The sequence below is a fragment of the Hippichthys cyanospilos genome, chromosome 6 (assembly GCF_059441005.1).
Source record: "Hippichthys cyanospilos isolate Australia breed blue-spotted pipefish chromosome 6, RoL_Hcya_1.0, whole genome shotgun sequence".
Lineage (NCBI taxonomy): Eukaryota > Metazoa > Chordata > Actinopteri > Syngnathiformes > Syngnathidae > Hippichthys > Hippichthys cyanospilos.
This window is the reverse complement of record NC_142374.1, coordinates 3,890,298-3,906,652: the sequence shown is the minus strand read 5'-3', so window position 1 is coordinate 3,906,652 and position 16,355 is coordinate 3,890,298. Positions and strand designations below refer to the sequence as shown.

The window sequence follows — 16,355 nt, the reverse complement described above, 5'->3', positions numbered from 1 at the left end:
AAGCATGTTAAGTGCAATAAAGATAAGAAAACAAAGAAGCAAATCATTATCTCACGCACGTGAATGCTTAACAAAGAGCCATGATTTTTTTTTTGCATTCAAGCAGAGTATGTGAAAACATGCACACATACTTTTTCTCTCCATCTTCTATGTATTCACTTCTATAGAAGCCTCCAAGGTCATCAGCCAGCTCTCCAGTGAATTTTGTTTGAAGCACGTAGCGCTGGCCCTTCACCAGGTTACTTTCCAGTGTTAAGACCAGGTACTGAGTTTCTCTCTGGAGCCAGGAGGAGACTATTGATGGAGCTTTGCTTCCACTATCCACAGCCGTAAGCATTGCCTTCTGGTCATTCTCATAATTGCTGTGGTTCAGTTTATTGGAGTGGATGAGAATCAGATTTGTCTCCTCAACACACATAAACTCTACACTGGAATCACCTGGAATGACATTTAGGGTGATTTGATGGAAAGAAGGTGACTAAATGATAAGTATCCTAATCAATTGTAAATAATATGATAATAGACAAAGGTGTAAAATGGTGTCCTTGTGCAGCAACAATTACTACAAGCTTATTTAAAACCTGGATAATACAATAAACCAAGAATAGGCAGAGCAGTCATCAACCAATTTGAAATATAATTTAGATCTAGAGTTTTGCTCACATTTCTAAAGGCTGCTTCTAGAATACTCCAACAAAGTCTAATCAACTCTAAATTTGAAGGTGATGATCGTTAGTTTGGAAATGATATAAATAATGATGGAAGTTTTGTAAATTATTTAAAAAGAATCAAAAACTTGAATTTGAATTAAAAACAGTATCATCCACAATCAGATAAAAGGTGCATGAATTCAGCAAATACAGTAAAATAATTTTAACTCTTTCAATGTCAAGCCTTATCTGAAAAGGCAATCCCTAGCACTTTGACACATTTTTCAAGGCCTACAGAATATTGGATTATTTGATCACATAGACATTGGTGGTACCATAGGAAATATTGGATTCCATTCTTTACCTAGAAATAAAAGTAAGATTCTATCTCATTCCGTTCTTTAGCAATCACGGTTTGAAAATAGTGAGGCCAAGCTATTTTGGACGCAAAAGGAGAAAATGAACTTTTTTGTGAAAAGATGTGCTTTGTGCACAACAGTGACTTTGACACAAATCTATATTTTTGCTTAGCTTCTGAAACATCTCAACAGTCCTTCCCTTTGATGAAACGTGAACAAAAACAGTGAAAATGTGTTTTTGATGGCAAAATAACAGTTTGCATTTGTATATTACTACATTACAACAGTGCTCGATTGGCATAATATTAAGGGGAGCACGGGCCACAAGTGTCATTTAAAAAAGAAAAACTGAGGTGGTAAGAATTCTTGTCACTGGCACGCAATCTATGGATTTAACATGACGAAAATTCTCATTCATGGCACTGAAAGAGGTCATTTCATTTAACATTTGACTAAGCTATATTCTCTGTGGCAAAATGTAAATCATTGCACATCACAGCATTGAGGAGTAGTTGGGTGATAAAACAAAAAATAGTAGAGCTTCCTAAAAATGAGCTATTTACTCGATGCGTAGTCTTGAGAAGATTTGTCAAATAAAAACTTTTACCTGTAAAAATGTAGAGTCCTGTCTCCTTGTCTAGAGTAAGCCGAGGCCACAGTGAGATGTTGTAGACTTCTGGTACCAGGCTCTTGGGAAGTCGGTATTTGTCCCAAGGATTGTTGGACACGGCCGTTGTCGTGGCAGGGGGCATAGATGTACTTGCTCCATTTGTTGGGGACACTTGATTTTCATTCTTTGCCTTTTCTTGCGAATACACAACACTTAGAGCTATTATTGTTGCCACAGCCCCAGCTCCAAAAATAACACAAACTACCCCAACGCCTTTACTAATAAAGAACCCTTTCCCCATTTCTCTGCCTGAAGGTGAACCCCACTCTGAAACAGTGCACGCAAAAGAGAAAAGGTCAACTTTTATACGTGGCCCTGAACAGCACTCCTCCTCCCTTTTTGCTCATGGAGCAGGTGATGCATTCAAGAGACAGTTAGCTCAACCCACTCGGGTTGTATTTGCAATACCCGTTACTACATCCCGGTTGCAAAACCAATGCAATTGTAATGTCATACAACAGCTTGTGATGCTTAAAAAGGAGCATTTTCAGGGGTCATTACACTTCGGCCCATTCATAAGACAGTCAGTCTGTCAGATGGACAGTTTGACACAATAAAGCAAATGGCATCATATTAAATTTGAAAAGTTATGACATCTCAGTGACTTACCATTTGTCACTTGACTCACCATGCCTGTTCAGAAAACTCACAGTCCAGTCACCTTTTTTTTTCTTTACACGGGAGGAACGGAATCATATATGAAGCTTACGTGAGACATAAAAAGGCTTTGTTTATTTGTTTTCAAATTACTTTGAATTATACCAATTGTAAAATAAGCACTTTGTAAAACAATAATTTAGAACAGTGATTGTCATTTGCCCTGTGAAATATGTTTTCAGCCAAGTATCCCTTAACCAGTAAAGAGCATTTTTGGTTAAAAAAAAAAAAAAAGACTTCAAACATGCAATGGGTGTCCCATTTTGTGCTATACATGTGAAAATAATTTTCTAAATTTAAAATGTATAAAACTTAAATTTATTAAACTTTCAAACTTCATTTGTATTGGTCCACAAACAAAAAAAAATCAATATAAAGTATCGTGGGGGGATTTCGGTCCCCATTAACAGTGCATAGCGAGGGATCACTGTAGAAGAATCTATACACAGAAGAATTTTCAACTTAGTGTCATCTTTTGGGATTGTTGTAGAGATCTGTTCACAAAAATAAATCATTAACTTGACAGGTAACGCGAGGTGGCAAGTGACAGGCTGAGTCAAAGCATTCTAGTATGGGGGAGAATCTGGGTTTTTCAAATCATGAAATGAAATCACTGACTCAACATAAAAAAATATTATGATCTAATATTTTCTGTTTAATTAATTCAATAATTACATTTGAAAAGGAGTTTTGCATGTTTGTTGGTTTCATTGACAGTCCGTGCATTTCACACTTAGGCCTACTGTGAATGGACCCCTCATGCACACGTGTACAGGCTTTTTTTCAGAGCATATAAACAACAATAAACCCGCATTAGCAATTAAAGCTTATCATTATACGTGCCAAAACTTAGATTAAGTTGTAATAATTTAAATTATTTGTCCACAAAGTGCATTGAAGTCCCCCAAGAGCAGGCAAGCTTTAACAAGATTGTACGCTAAATTACAAACGGCAATTTATTATAAGTGTCACGTCTGCAGGGGCATGTTGACTTGAGTTGGGAGGAAAACTGGATGGACTAAGTGTCACCAGACAGGTGGACCAAATCAAACTAACGAGAACGCAGACAAGAAAGGCAGACGCGAGTGGAGCACCGACATGAACAAAACCCATATATACATAACAACAAAAGCCAACCAAACATGACAATTGACATCAAATGACAAAAAAATATTAACTCACCCAAAACGGCTGTCACCAAGTTATTTCAGTACAAAAAGCATTCTTTTTTTCCTCAAAAAGATTTTCATGACTTGCTTGTATAGTTTGACTTCGTGTTTCATTTCCAATAATTAATCATTTTGTATTGACATGGACGCCAATGCTGAAAGTCGCCTCGGTCCAATTTCAGTTTTGCTCTTCTTCAGCCATTGTGGGTTAAAAAAAAAAAAAGAATCCGCAAGTTAGGCTTCAATGTAAGCTAACGCTAACGTTAGCTGGTTGAGCAAGATGTTTTTTTTTCTTTATTTAACTACTTCCACCGTTAAACATGGAGGATCAATATAGCACTGACTTCCTGCAGTGAGCGTCCACTTACGTCACGTTCAACGTGAGGTTTCCTGAAGGCGTTTTTATGGGTCGATTGGCTATTGCAGCTGTCTGACAAAAATATGGGCCCGTACACAACATGTCATTGCACACTGCACAGAAGCCTTCTACTTGTTCAAGCGAATGCCCGAGCGATTCCCAAGTCTGCCTGGGGACACACATTAGCTGAATTCTAGTTGGCTACAAACTCTACACTAAAACAGCAGCACTTGGAGGAGCGTAACCATATGGTTATAATATGACACGAAAAGAATTGAATATGGAGAATAATATTATATATAAAGTATATTTTTATTTAGTAAAAATAACTATATAATGGAATTGACTTTTATTATAGTTATTATAATTATTATAGTTTATTATAGTTATGATAATTTCAGGTTACATTAGGCCAAAAGAGAAGGCCTTGCTGGCCCTGACAGTCCACCACTGGTTGGTTTTATTCAAAACCTCGAATACCCCCTGGAGTTCCTTCAAGTACCCGTACCCCCATTTGACAACCACTGATCTAAAACATTAACATCCACTATGAAATTCATTGTAGATAGACTCAAAGCTGTCAAAGCATAGCCCAAGTCCTGAAGTGTAACTGCAATGACATATGAATTGTCATCATTTATATTTATTTCAGGCACCTAGGATTTCAGACTAACTTATAACCTGTATAAACGCTGTAAAAAAAAAAAAAAGGAAACCTAATCAAAAGCTGATTTGTATTGCTTTTTCCTTTGATAATGTTAAAAAGGATGCACTTTTAGGTATGTCTATCATTTTTTGTAGATAACTAGAAAATGTGCAATTGCTGAAGAAATTGCGCATGAAGGCTTAAGCGCTGAAGGGAAAGGCGTTGAATGGTGGAATGATGTTGAATGTTTGAATGGGTTAAATCTGTGAAGAAATGTGAATACCGTATTACATGGTTGAAACAGTTTGAATAGGCCAAATAATGTAGAGGATAGAAGGGAAAAAGTGGAAATTGTGTGGGTATTCACATTACAAAAACATAAATTCATCAGTGAAAGGAAGTGTATGGCAATGGGAGGAAAAATCATTATTATATATCAACCACATAGGTCCAGGGGCTTAGAACACTGAAAGTTCTGTGCTTTTTTTTTTTTTTTTTTTTTTTTCAGAGGAAATGGATATACAGTATAACAAGGAGATGGGCTGGGCTCTACTTCAGTGAGGTATGTTGGCGGCTCAGCAGGGAAAACATGTAGTAGGCTGGGATGGCTGTTACAGTACTATGTGCTATTAAATTGCTCACGGACTTAGCTTTTCTTGTTGATGCATGAGCTTAGTTGACTAAACAAGAGGTTACAACGTTAGGGGCAACTTGTCATTGCTGCTTATGACAATGTGAGTCAATGTGTGCTAGCAATGTGTGTTATGGAAAGCTCAGCTCACTCAATACACCTTTGCCATTTCCAAGCATGGAAGACACTTGTGGATGCATGCACACCATTGAGTGATGGAAATTGAAAAGTATGCTGATGCCATTTTGAAGCTACAGGAGGAACTTGCAAACTTCAAGACACAAAGAACCACATTTCAAATGTTTGCAGATACCTTCTCCTTTGATGTGCAAGATGCCCCTCTTGCTCCTAAAATGAAGCTCATTGACCTGCAGTGCAACTCTGACCTCAAAGCAAAGTTCAGGGAGGTGAGTGGAAAAGCTTGGGAAATTTGTGAGGGAATTGACTCCAAACATGCCTGAGATACCTTGAATGTTCAAGCGGACCATGTGCCTTTTAGAGTGCACATACCTGTGTGAAAAGGTCTTCTCCACCTTGAACTTCAGTAAGTCCAAGTGCAGGACCAGACTTATTGATTAGCATTTTCAAAGTCTACTGAGGGTCTCAACTGCTTCCTCCCTCAAGCCAAATGTGGCTCGGCTATGAGGGAGGAAGCACTGTCAGGTATCTAGCTGCGGCAAGACGTAGGCAAGAGAACTGTTCAGAACAGTTTATGTTCAAAGTTCCAGTCAGAAAGTTAAAGGTTAAAGAACTGTCAATACACACGTTTGAATCTGAATGATTAGATTTCTTTCCCCACCCATATGTGGATAGATATTTAAGATAAAAAAAAAAAAGATATTTGATAGCCGAGCATTTCTTGTGAAAAACCTGATGCGGGCCAGCCTCACCCAGACCCTAGCTCTAGCTGCCCCCAGGTAAATTGAGTTTGAGACCCCTGATCTAGACAGTTTGATGCAAACTACTTCTCTTTGAAAACAAATCTCAGATTAAGTCTATTTAGTTTGGGGGATATGGCTTTCACATATAGGTGCTGATTAGGTATTTTGAAATGCTTAATATTCTACCTGAAAACTTGCCGGGAACACTGATAGACAAAAATGACAGAGTGAGCATTATCTCCAGTCTCTCAAAGGATATGATTGAATGGCTTTTGTGTCCATAAACCCGCCGGAAAGGTGCACTATGATGGAGTTGATAACCATTTATTATCTTTAGTATAATGCCCCGCAATCAGTAAAGCACAGCAGATATCACCTTTTGTTCCAGTGTGACAATAAAAGATACAACCAAGTGGGAGTGAATCATTGACTTCAATTCTCACAAACAATGGTGATGTTCAACAACAGATCAGCAGTTTTTGTAGATTTATCTCCAGCTGACCACACTAACAACAGGGTTGTGAAGCATTTATGAAAAATGATTTTAATGCACAACCTAACCTTGGAGTGCAGTATAAAACGATAATTGAACTGGCTAGAATGGATAACTGGAAACGGTTATGGAGTCTGCTGATATAAGCTGGATGCAAAGGTTCATTACGTAAGCTCCAACAACTTTACACGAGGTGTGAAGTAGCTGCATAAATGCCACATTTTTATGAGGATTTCAAATGATTAAAAAAAAAAAAAATTCACTGCATTATGAAATGCACATTGGTAGGGATACAATTTTGGCTGCTCACTGCAACTCGTTAAAACTTTTATTTTAATTGTTTTAAGTGTAAAGGAAAAGGAAACGTTTTCACACGCGAGAAGAATATATTTCTACCCGAGGTCGTAAAATGCATTCTCTTTTAGGAGAGAAACACAGACATTAAAAACATTTACGATAGCGTGCTCTTCGGGGATTCTTTACGCTTACTCGCGTTTCGTCATATTCGTTTTATGAGGTTGGTACTAAGAGGTTTCGTAAATGTTTACAATACGAGTTGTTCACTAATTAGATGTATATTTATTAAATAATATATAATGTTTATAAATTGAAAAGTAAAATATACGCATTGTAAGAATTGATCTTGTCATCGTGCGTTGTGAGACACTTCCAGTTTCCGACATACTCAAAGGCAACGTGCAGGCACCATGGTTTCCATAGCGACAAGACTGTTGTACAATGTTCGTTTGCCTTTTGCCTCTTACGCTTTACAAGCGATATAGTCGTCTTGAAACATAAATTTCGCGAGTTTAATTGAGCAGCTGAGAATACATAATCGGGTATATACCCAAATCAACAAACTTACTGAAAATTGTAGGAAAGGGCGTCGTGTTAAAAGTGCAAGGTAACAAGGTTGGTCTTTCGGTGGAAATGAGAGCGTTTGTGTTCAATCGGTCTTTGCACTGAACTGTAGCCTACTTTGAAGATTGCCGAACAAGATGCCCCTGCTCGTAACAGACCATTCGTGGACGCAGACCGAGTCGATGGTTTTCATTAGCGTGCCTCTGAAAGGAGCCAAGAAAGTGGACATTGTGTCGTCAGACGAGTACCTGAAGGTAATAGTAACCAAAACTAACACATCATCCAGTGTTACACAATACATACTTTAGAGGATTTAAACTATTCAATTTACTGGCTGAGAATAAAGAATAAGAAATACTCCCTCCTGCTAACTGATAGATATTGTCACAAACGTACTCATATCAGATATGTGATTCATTTTCGATAGGTTCATTTTCCTCCGTTCCTGTTGGAAGTATTTCCTTTTGAGCTTGTTGATGATGAGCAAAGCTCAGCAAAAATTGGAAACGGGGTCGCAATCATCAGCTTGTCAAAAAGGACCAGCAAACTGTGGGACCATTTGTCATCCAGTACATGTAAGGCCGCGCGCGCGTCTGTCTGTCTGTCTGTCTGTCTGTCTGTCTGTCTGTCTGTCTGTCTGTCTGTCTCTGTCTGTCTGTTTGTCTCCCTCTCTGTCTCTCTGTCTCTCTCTCTCTCTCTCTCTCTCTCTCTCTCTCTCTCTCTCTCTCTCTCTCTCTCTCTATGAAGTTATGCAATGCAGTTATTTGCCATCCAACAGCATTAGGATTAAGTCAACATTTAGTACATTCGCGAGAATGACTTATTGTATATATTTAATGTTTTTAAATATTTTTTAGCAAAATTGGATGAAGTAAAAATAAGAACGATGGTTGAAGTCAAGTCAAATTTATTTATGTGGCCCTCAATTAGAAGAGAAGGGCAAGACCACATGGCGACCACATGGCGATAAGACCACATGGTGATAAACAGATTGTTATCACCACATCAGGCTCCAATGTGAAGTGTATTACCTCCAACAACTAAAAATTATACAGTGTATAAATTAGATTTTTTGGCTCGCTAATATTTTCATGATAGTAAGTGTGGCATTTACATTGAATTTTATTTTGAAAATAGAGATTTTTTTTTTTCCCATTTATCACAAATAACCACGGGACACAAGAGGAATAAGGACCCCAAACAGACAGTTGACTAGAGTTCAGTAGCAAAAGGATTATTAAACAAAAGGCGCACATCAAGCGTGGAACAAAAAAAAAAATCAAAAAATGCTAAAGTACAGCCAAAATCACAGTGAAAATCAAAGTGAGACAAAAAGGGTCAAGAGTCTTCAGTCCAACATATGCAAGGCAACAAGGGAGCAAAGTCAGAAGAAGAACAACTAGAAAACAAAGTAACAACAAAAATGGTCATATGCAGGGAAAAGGTAAAAAGACAAAGTACCAATTAAAATTCACTCGAAAGGGATCAACTCGGGATTAGACAGCTGGGATCTTCACAGGAACTTCTCCGGGAGTGGCGAAGGAATAACCCGGCATCGTTCTCCTGCTCTGACCGCACTTAAAAAACCCGATGACAAATTGCTGTCAGGTGTGTCGCCGTTGAATTCACCACCTCGTGGCGGACAGGAGAAACCCGCCTGAAAGGCAAAGAACATTGAGCGGGAAATTGTGTCACCTTTATATTGGATTCATGTTTTTCATGCAATGGACAGTGTGGAAAAGAAGTGAAGAAGCGTGTGCAGGCAGGCTAGTACGGGTGGAGAAAAGATTGGATTCATGTTTTTCAAGATAATGCAGTTTGAATTTTGCACAAAATGGGCATGGACGCCGATTTTCTACTTTCACTAACGGTCCCATTTCAAAACATATTTCTTGAAATCATCAGGAACCCAAATTGACATTTATTTTTGCATCATATTTGCATTTGTTTTAAATGACATATAATTTGACCATGAAATTCACAATAAGGGACACGCCCAAACTCAACGACAAATACAAAAAAATGCAGTCGTTGTTGACAACTACAACAGAAAAAGAGTTTGTTTTTTTCATTTTCATTCAAATTGATATTGATTTCTTAATTTCTTAATGTCAAAAACATCCAATCGGTTTGTCCTGCCATACATCGATCTATGCAGTGTCCAAGCGCATAAACTCACAACAGGAAAACAAAAACCACAAACCAAACTTGGCAAAAATTTCACAACTGGCCCAAATTTTATGAAAACCATTGCGTTGAACTCCTGTGTAGTCCCTGGTCCCATAAGGCCTGTTTAAACAGTGATTAGAAAGCCTGAGCATGATTTTTATGAGGAGGAGGCTGTATTTTCTTGTTGAAGATTGATTTTAAGAGAGGAGTGCTTATCACAGCGCACATCTGAATCTGGGATCCCAACAACAGTCATGACATGATGGCCTGTCGAAGGTCTCGGCTGGCCCGTAAGAGTGCATGAACTTTAAGCCCGTTGTGAGCCTTCCTTTATCAGAGCAGATCTGACAACATGGGGCGTATCTGGATCACACTTCGAGACTCCAGTTGATGCGCTTGGAAGACGCTAGAACAGCGGGGCTTATTTTCCACTCATGTGGCCTGTAAAAATAACTCTCACGGTTGTATTTTTTTTTTTTTTTTTTACATCATATCATTCATTTGACAAGGGTGCACATGCTATTTTATCAAATTCAATAACTTAAAAATATATATATTTTGCACTATCATTCTCATACGTACATAGTTTCTTCCACTCCATCTACTCCATAATATGTTCAAAATGAGACTCCATTGCATTGCCCTATTACTTTTTTTTGATTGCCTACTTTATTATTTGCTCTGTTGTGTGGAATGTTAGTCTGCTTGGGTAAGTGAACAGAATAAGAATTTCATTGTGTAGTGTTACTATGCATATGACAACAAAACTCTTGAATATTGAATCTTAAGATGCACCAATGGAATTACCATTCCCAATGATGTTTTATACCTGCTATACAATGACAATAAGGCATTCTTTCCTATTCTATTATATTCTATTCTGGTAAAAAGGATGTGATCTGCATAGCCTTATTTCCACCCATAGCCTATGCTTATACTGTGTTTTCCTGAGAAATGTAATGAAAACATTGTAACAGTAATGAGTAACTGAGGAAAAAGTGTCCTAAATGATGAAGCAGCCAGATTTCAAAGAGTTATTCATGAGATAACTCAATTCAAGTGCAAGCATGTTGCCTTAGTATGCAAATTATTTTACCAAGGATTAATTAGGGAGTTGAAAATTACGTTTTATACTCTGCAATATGAAAAAGAAAGGTTCCAGTATGTTGTACGTTGTAGTTGACATCTAGGGAAACATTTTTTGTATCTGTGACTCTGTGATTGAGTGTGTCCCTTGTTGTTGAGTTCAAGGTCAAAATATAGTTCAAAATGCCACTAAAGTTAGAAGTGGTGAAGTTTCAAAATCCAAATTTTCTGGGTGATCTGCGGTGGAAGGCCCCTATTTTAGGAGAAACTCTTAAATGTTACCGCAAATCCTCTAATACGAATATAGGCTGAAAACATTTGATTTGATGTATTTTCTGTGTCTGGTCTCTTTCAGACGATAAAGAAACAAAAAGAGAAATCAGAGAGAGAGCTTTGTCCAAAATGCAGGAAAAGCTTGCAGCAGAGGCCAAAAACAGGTCGGAGAAAAGACATAATGAGAAGAAATATGCTCTGAAGACAATGATGAATGTAAGAAACACTTTGGTTGTCTAAAAACATTTTCTGTCTCCAGTGCAATATAATAATCAGTGTAATACATACCATATTTTCACTTTTTTGAGGAGGGGCTTTCAATATTTTTGATAATATTCACAGCCCAATACTCAAGCCTTCCGATCCACCATCAATAGTAGGGGAACATGATATGAACCTTCATCCAGATCTCACCAAAATGTACTCTGCCTTGCCCATGCTATCAACTAAAATCCCTTTTCCACTACCTCCGTAGCAGAGTTAAGTCATAATTTAAGGGCTGTTGAGCTGTTGCAGTTTCACACATTCACACAGTTAGATACAAAATCAACCGTGAAAGGGAGGTACCATTTTTTTCTGTAGTCATGTGTTTTTTTTTTCAAGTCGTGCTTTTCTGCTCGGGAGGGGGATGGTGTGAGAGCGCAGAATCAGCAAGGAATGCTTAGAAATGCATCAGTGAAGGAAACAAAAAACATTTTGGGTTGAGAAATCAAATTGTAACATGGTTAAAAGCTCCAAAAAGTTGAATTTTCATGATAAGGCCCCTTTAAATCAAGTTTATGAAAGGTGGGAAAATACTATCCCAGACAATAGGAGCCACCTCCTTCCATTCAACTCTCATTCAATGCGAGTCATTTTCATGATGAGATTACGACAAACCTGAGTAAATCTCACAATTTCCCAGAGTCAGTACTGACGAAAGGTCCTTCAATCCATTGGTCATGAATCTGGAAATTTGTGAAATATACTCTCCTTCGTCTCAAACTCACCAAGAAAATGACACAGATTCACACGGCTGTCTGTCACGTCTCAACCCCGAGTATAGCTGTGTGCATGATGTCTGCAAATAAATATCTCCAGCTTTTTTAAGCTTGCTTTTATGACAACCAGCGAAACCAAAAAACATATTTGGATTGTTGACCTAAACCATGAATATTTTTCCTTCTGAGCACCAAGGGCACAGATTCAAAGTTTTACATTCTGCGCCACCTCAAAAAGTAACAAAATTGCAGGTTGACTCCACTCCCTAACCTGCATTGATATTTTACACACAAAAAACAAGACAGGAAAAAGAAATTAGGATGCCATACTTTATAGCAAACCAAAACGCATCTGAAGAACTGTGGATTTGTGACCTTTTTTTGCCTCATTGTAAACAGTAACAGCTGCTACTGAATAACTGACTTAAATAAAACAAAGTCTGAACAGGTCTAAGTCTTTTCACAGTCCTGTATTTATCCGGCGATAGATTGAAAGTGAAGAACGAGAAAGAATTCAGAAAATGAAGGACGATGAACGAAAGCGAACCACGGCTGAGCTCGAAGCATGGCAGCTGAAAGAGACCAAGAAAGCTGAGGAAGAAACACAATTTAAATCCCAAACCCAGGCCAATCATTTCAGTCAAGTAAAATCCGTGAAACGCAACTGTGGTGGAACACGCAGAAGAAATGTCATATTTGGTGAGTAATGTGCAGGTGTCACGTGCTTTTGTACAGAGCCAAACAATCAGTAGCTTCCCCTTTGAAAAGTCACATTTTTAACGAATTTCCAGTGAACATGCCACGGTTGACATTTTGTTTGTTTGTTTTTTTAATGCGATGAAGCCGCAGAACTTGAATCACAATATAGCAAGGAATCGCTGTATTCATGAATTAAATTGATTCATGTGTGACAAGTTGATTTTGCCGCGTGACAGCACACAACAAACTGTGCCGATCAGTACTGTTGGAACTTGCATCTGTGATTTTTCACTGTTATGTTTGGGGTCAGTCAAAGTTTGAACGGATTACAGTATATGACTTACAAGCATTTTGTATTAGTAGTACAGAATGTATTAAAATAGTAATGTAAGAATGTATACAAATATTGATTCTAAAGCTACCTCTCCCAGTTATCTACCAAACACATGTTGGAGTGTGATTTTTTTTTTTTTTTTTATACCGAGCACTGTACACACTGGTTAACCGTAGTTAACTCATTTTACCCTTGCATTTAGAGGAATGTATCAGCGAAGGAGAGAAAAAGAAAAAACAAGTGGATGTTCCTGCTCCAAGAGTTCGAGGAAACATTCAGGTCTCATTTACCCCTCGAGTTTTCCCCACGGCCCTCAGAGAATCGCGAGTAGAGGAGGAAGAAGAGGTAACATTTTAGTCCAGACTCAAAACTGTCCAACTGCAACCACACTAAATGAAGAATTGGGAATTGCACTCACCGCATGTACTTCTCTACTCACCACAGTGGCTAAAAAAACAAGCCGAGGCCAGGCGTGCCGTCAATGCAGATATTGAAGAGCTCAAGGACTTACGAGAGGAGGAAAGGAATCCCGACTGGTTGAAAGAGAAAGGCAAGTATGTAAAGTCTGCTCTAATCACCATTGCTAACTAATTACAGACTTGTGGTATATGAAATGACTAAATATTGAAAAAAAATCTTTCCTCAAGCAAATATTTTGCAGCTGGAAACTACTTGAGTGCCTTGAATGCCTACAACCTGGCTATCAGACTCAACAGAAAGATCCCAGCTCTGTATTCAAACAGGGCCGCATGTCATCTCAAGTTACGCAACTTTCACAAAGCCATTGAGGACTCCTCTCAGGTCAGAATGCTATTATACTCCAAGTCATCAGTTTTAAGTCCTGGGACCTTCTTAAAAATTTGACATTGGATTTATTACAGACGATGTGCTCTGTCTTTGTAGTAATGATACTTCACATATCATGAACTACATGACTTGATCAATCTTGTCTGTTCATATTTGAAACTCAGAGTAGTTCTTTTCCAATGTGGTCTGGGTTCCATGTTGCCCAATGAAAATGTGTTAGACTAATTCCACTCCGTTGAAGGTGAAACCAAAACAAGATATATTCCAGAACCCTGGCTGAGCCCCGCTGGATATCGCTAAAAGGCAGAATGTATGGCTGCCATATGCATAGATGGGGATGGGCACATGGGATATTTCTGCCAAACATCGAAGCCACTCAGATTGCCAGGAGGAACACAGGAACTGGCATTGACTTTAGTTGTAACTCCCTTTGAACATTACTGACTCAGAGCTAGTGTAAATTTTGCTCATGATAATGAAAATATATTAGTTGGTGCACATCTTTCTAGGGACAAAAACTAGACTAGATGGGACAAATACCCTTGCTGATAAACAATGTCTGTGATGAAAACAGTATGCATGTTCGTTGACCGATGACGACGTGACAAAAATGTCATTCGCTAAAAATCAACGCTGGGCTAAACTTTATGGACATTTTAATTCACAAAGATGAGATGAAAATTGGGAGAGCGCAGTGTGCCATGCATGCTTGTCTTGTTTTATACTGGGCCTGGAAATAAATCAGACGTGATATAGGGACTCATCTGCGATACTACCGACACAACTAAATGAAAGAAGGGTTACACTCATTTGCTGTTCACTGTCTGTCTACCTAGATAGAAGCCGTTGGAACGTCTAGGAAGGACACAACATTGGGTTATTCATCAAAAATGTATATGCGCGTGTTCATTTTTATATATATACTGTGTATGTGTGTGTGTGTGTGTGTGTGTGTGTGTATATATATATATATATATATATATATATATATATATATATATATATATATATATATGTATATATATATATATATATATATATATATATATATGTATATATATATGTATACATATATATATATTTATATTTATATATGATATGATAACACTAAATTTCAACATTCCTGAGAGTGCTGGTCAAGACTTCAGCGGATCTTCCTCCGCAGGCTCTTGAACTGCTGACTCCAGCCGTTTCTGCCAATGCGGCCGCCCGAGTGAGAGCTCATGTTCGTCGAGGCTCTGCGTTCTGCCAGCTGCAACTCTATGCGGAAGGTTTGAAATGCACCTCACTGTGTCTGACTAAGCAAAGTGGTATATCAAAACGCTCCAATAAACAATCCTCTCACTGAACTGCAAGCCACTGTTCGCATCAAGCTTTGTATGTATTTTAAGTAAAGTGTAGCTGTGTGATAGATACAGTATGTTCAAACTGGGCTCTTTGGGGTACTTTGACAATACATGGAATTTCAACTTTGATTTAATGGTACGAGCTAAAGACATTCTTGCTAACCATAAAGTCTATGGTTGAAAAACTACAGTCCAATATCTACTGCCTGCTAAATCCATTTCCTTCAACAAGTGGGCAATTATATTATATTATATTATATTACATTACATTACATTGTATTGTACTGTATTGAATTATTTTAAATTATATTGACGCAAATGTCTAACGGCTGAAGGAGACAGGTCAAGCCATATTTTCCTTTTCATAATGCATCAAAGTCCGCCAAAAAAATTATCCAGGCACCCTTGTTGTTGACAACAAAGAGGAAATTAGGCAACATTTGACAAAATTGCCTTTTTTTGCGATGTTCTGTGCAAACGCTCTAAAACAAATGCATACTATATCGAATTTGAGGTATACACAATCATTTTAAGCCTTGTAGATGACATTACTTATTTCGCACTTCATGTTATTCACACACAGATATGTGAAAAATTTTTTAGCTGTTCAGAGGTATGCGATCGTAAGTCGATCCCCCATAATATGGGAGTTGAAAAACGGACTTGTACTGGGAGAAAATCAAAACCAATTCAAGTGTTTTCAAAGCACCTAAAGTCGCCACATAATGGGCTACCATTATGATCGTTCTTGACAAATCACCCGAATTTGTCTATCAGTGATGCTAACTAATCTAACATTTTTCACAGGACTACAAGAATACCAGACTGCTTTAAAGATTGACCCTAACAGCGAAGCACTGAAGGCAGACACACAAAAAATTAGGGATATCATACAAGGCAGCGCAGAATAACTTGTGGCAAAGTGAAATCCGTGATGCTGAAAAAGCCATTAGGACACTGTCTTGTTCAGAGAGTTAGCAGTTTGTTGAATGGGACAAACAGTCAAGCACAGAAATGTCAAATGATAACACTCACAATGACCTTCGGAGAAGAAAAACACTGAGTAATTATGTGGTAAATGGCTGGAGTTGGAGTCCCACGCTTGATTTCACTCACTGAGCCGCGCCTCCTCAAGGCTTCTTCACACCAATTTGACAGTCAGCCAGTACTCTCATGTATTGAGGTTATGTTAGTTAAAAAACTAACATTAGGACTGGGGTGTGTAGACGTTTTTTGATATGTACTCTACTTTTGACAGGTATATACACCGCTCTGTGAACTGAAAA

At 38.1% G+C, this 16,355-nt stretch overlaps 2 protein-coding genes and 1 long non-coding RNA gene across 8 annotated transcripts in view; 1 reads left to right on the top strand and 2 right to left on the bottom strand.

Annotated features, from left to right (window-relative positions):
* LOC148421903 (aminopeptidase N-like) overlaps positions 1-7,946 on the bottom strand; it is a 23,497-nt gene extending 15,551 nt beyond the window's left edge. Inside the window, exons 1-4 of one of the 4 annotated variants that reach the window (XM_088417893.1) lie at positions 7,772-7,946; positions 7,380-7,578; positions 1,617-1,814; positions 132-438 (exon numbers count right to left, since the gene is read on the bottom strand). In XM_088417893.1, the coding sequence (XP_088274019.1) occupies positions 132-438; positions 1,617-1,761 (452 nt within the window). In that variant the 5' untranslated portion in view covers positions 1,762-1,814; positions 7,380-7,578; positions 7,772-7,946. Of the gene's footprint in view, positions 1-131; positions 439-1,616; positions 2,644-7,379; positions 7,579-7,771 lie in introns of those variants that run through there. The other 3 variants (XM_088417895.1, XM_088417896.1, XM_088417892.1) reach the window with 3 other exon arrangements.
* On the top strand, positions 7,007-16,355 carry dnaaf4 (dynein axonemal assembly factor 4). 3 transcript variants are annotated; one of them, XM_088417899.1, is made up of 10 exons: positions 7,007-7,031; positions 7,500-7,629; positions 7,803-7,950; positions 10,986-11,119; positions 12,372-12,582; positions 13,119-13,261; positions 13,361-13,470; positions 13,564-13,717; positions 14,889-14,994; positions 15,877-16,355. In XM_088417899.1, the coding sequence occupies exons 1-10, from the start codon at positions 7,027-7,029 to the stop codon at positions 15,978-15,980; spliced, it is 1,245 nt and encodes a 414-aa protein (XP_088274025.1). In that variant the 5' UTR covers positions 7,007-7,026; the 3' UTR covers positions 15,981-16,355. The 3 variants fall into 3 exon arrangements, with proteins under 3 accessions (XP_088274025.1, XP_088274027.1, XP_088274026.1); XM_088417901.1 differs by lacking the exon at positions 7,007-7,031 and adding an exon at positions 7,062-7,418; XM_088417900.1 differs by lacking the exon at positions 7,007-7,031 and adding an exon at positions 7,062-7,426.
* LOC148421902 (uncharacterized) lies at positions 8,266-16,242 on the bottom strand. Its single transcript, XR_015865961.1, has 3 exons — positions 16,105-16,242; positions 13,335-13,449; positions 8,266-9,032 (listed from the first exon to the last, which is right to left on the bottom strand). It is a non-coding gene; the product is annotated as an uncharacterized LOC148421902 (long non-coding RNA).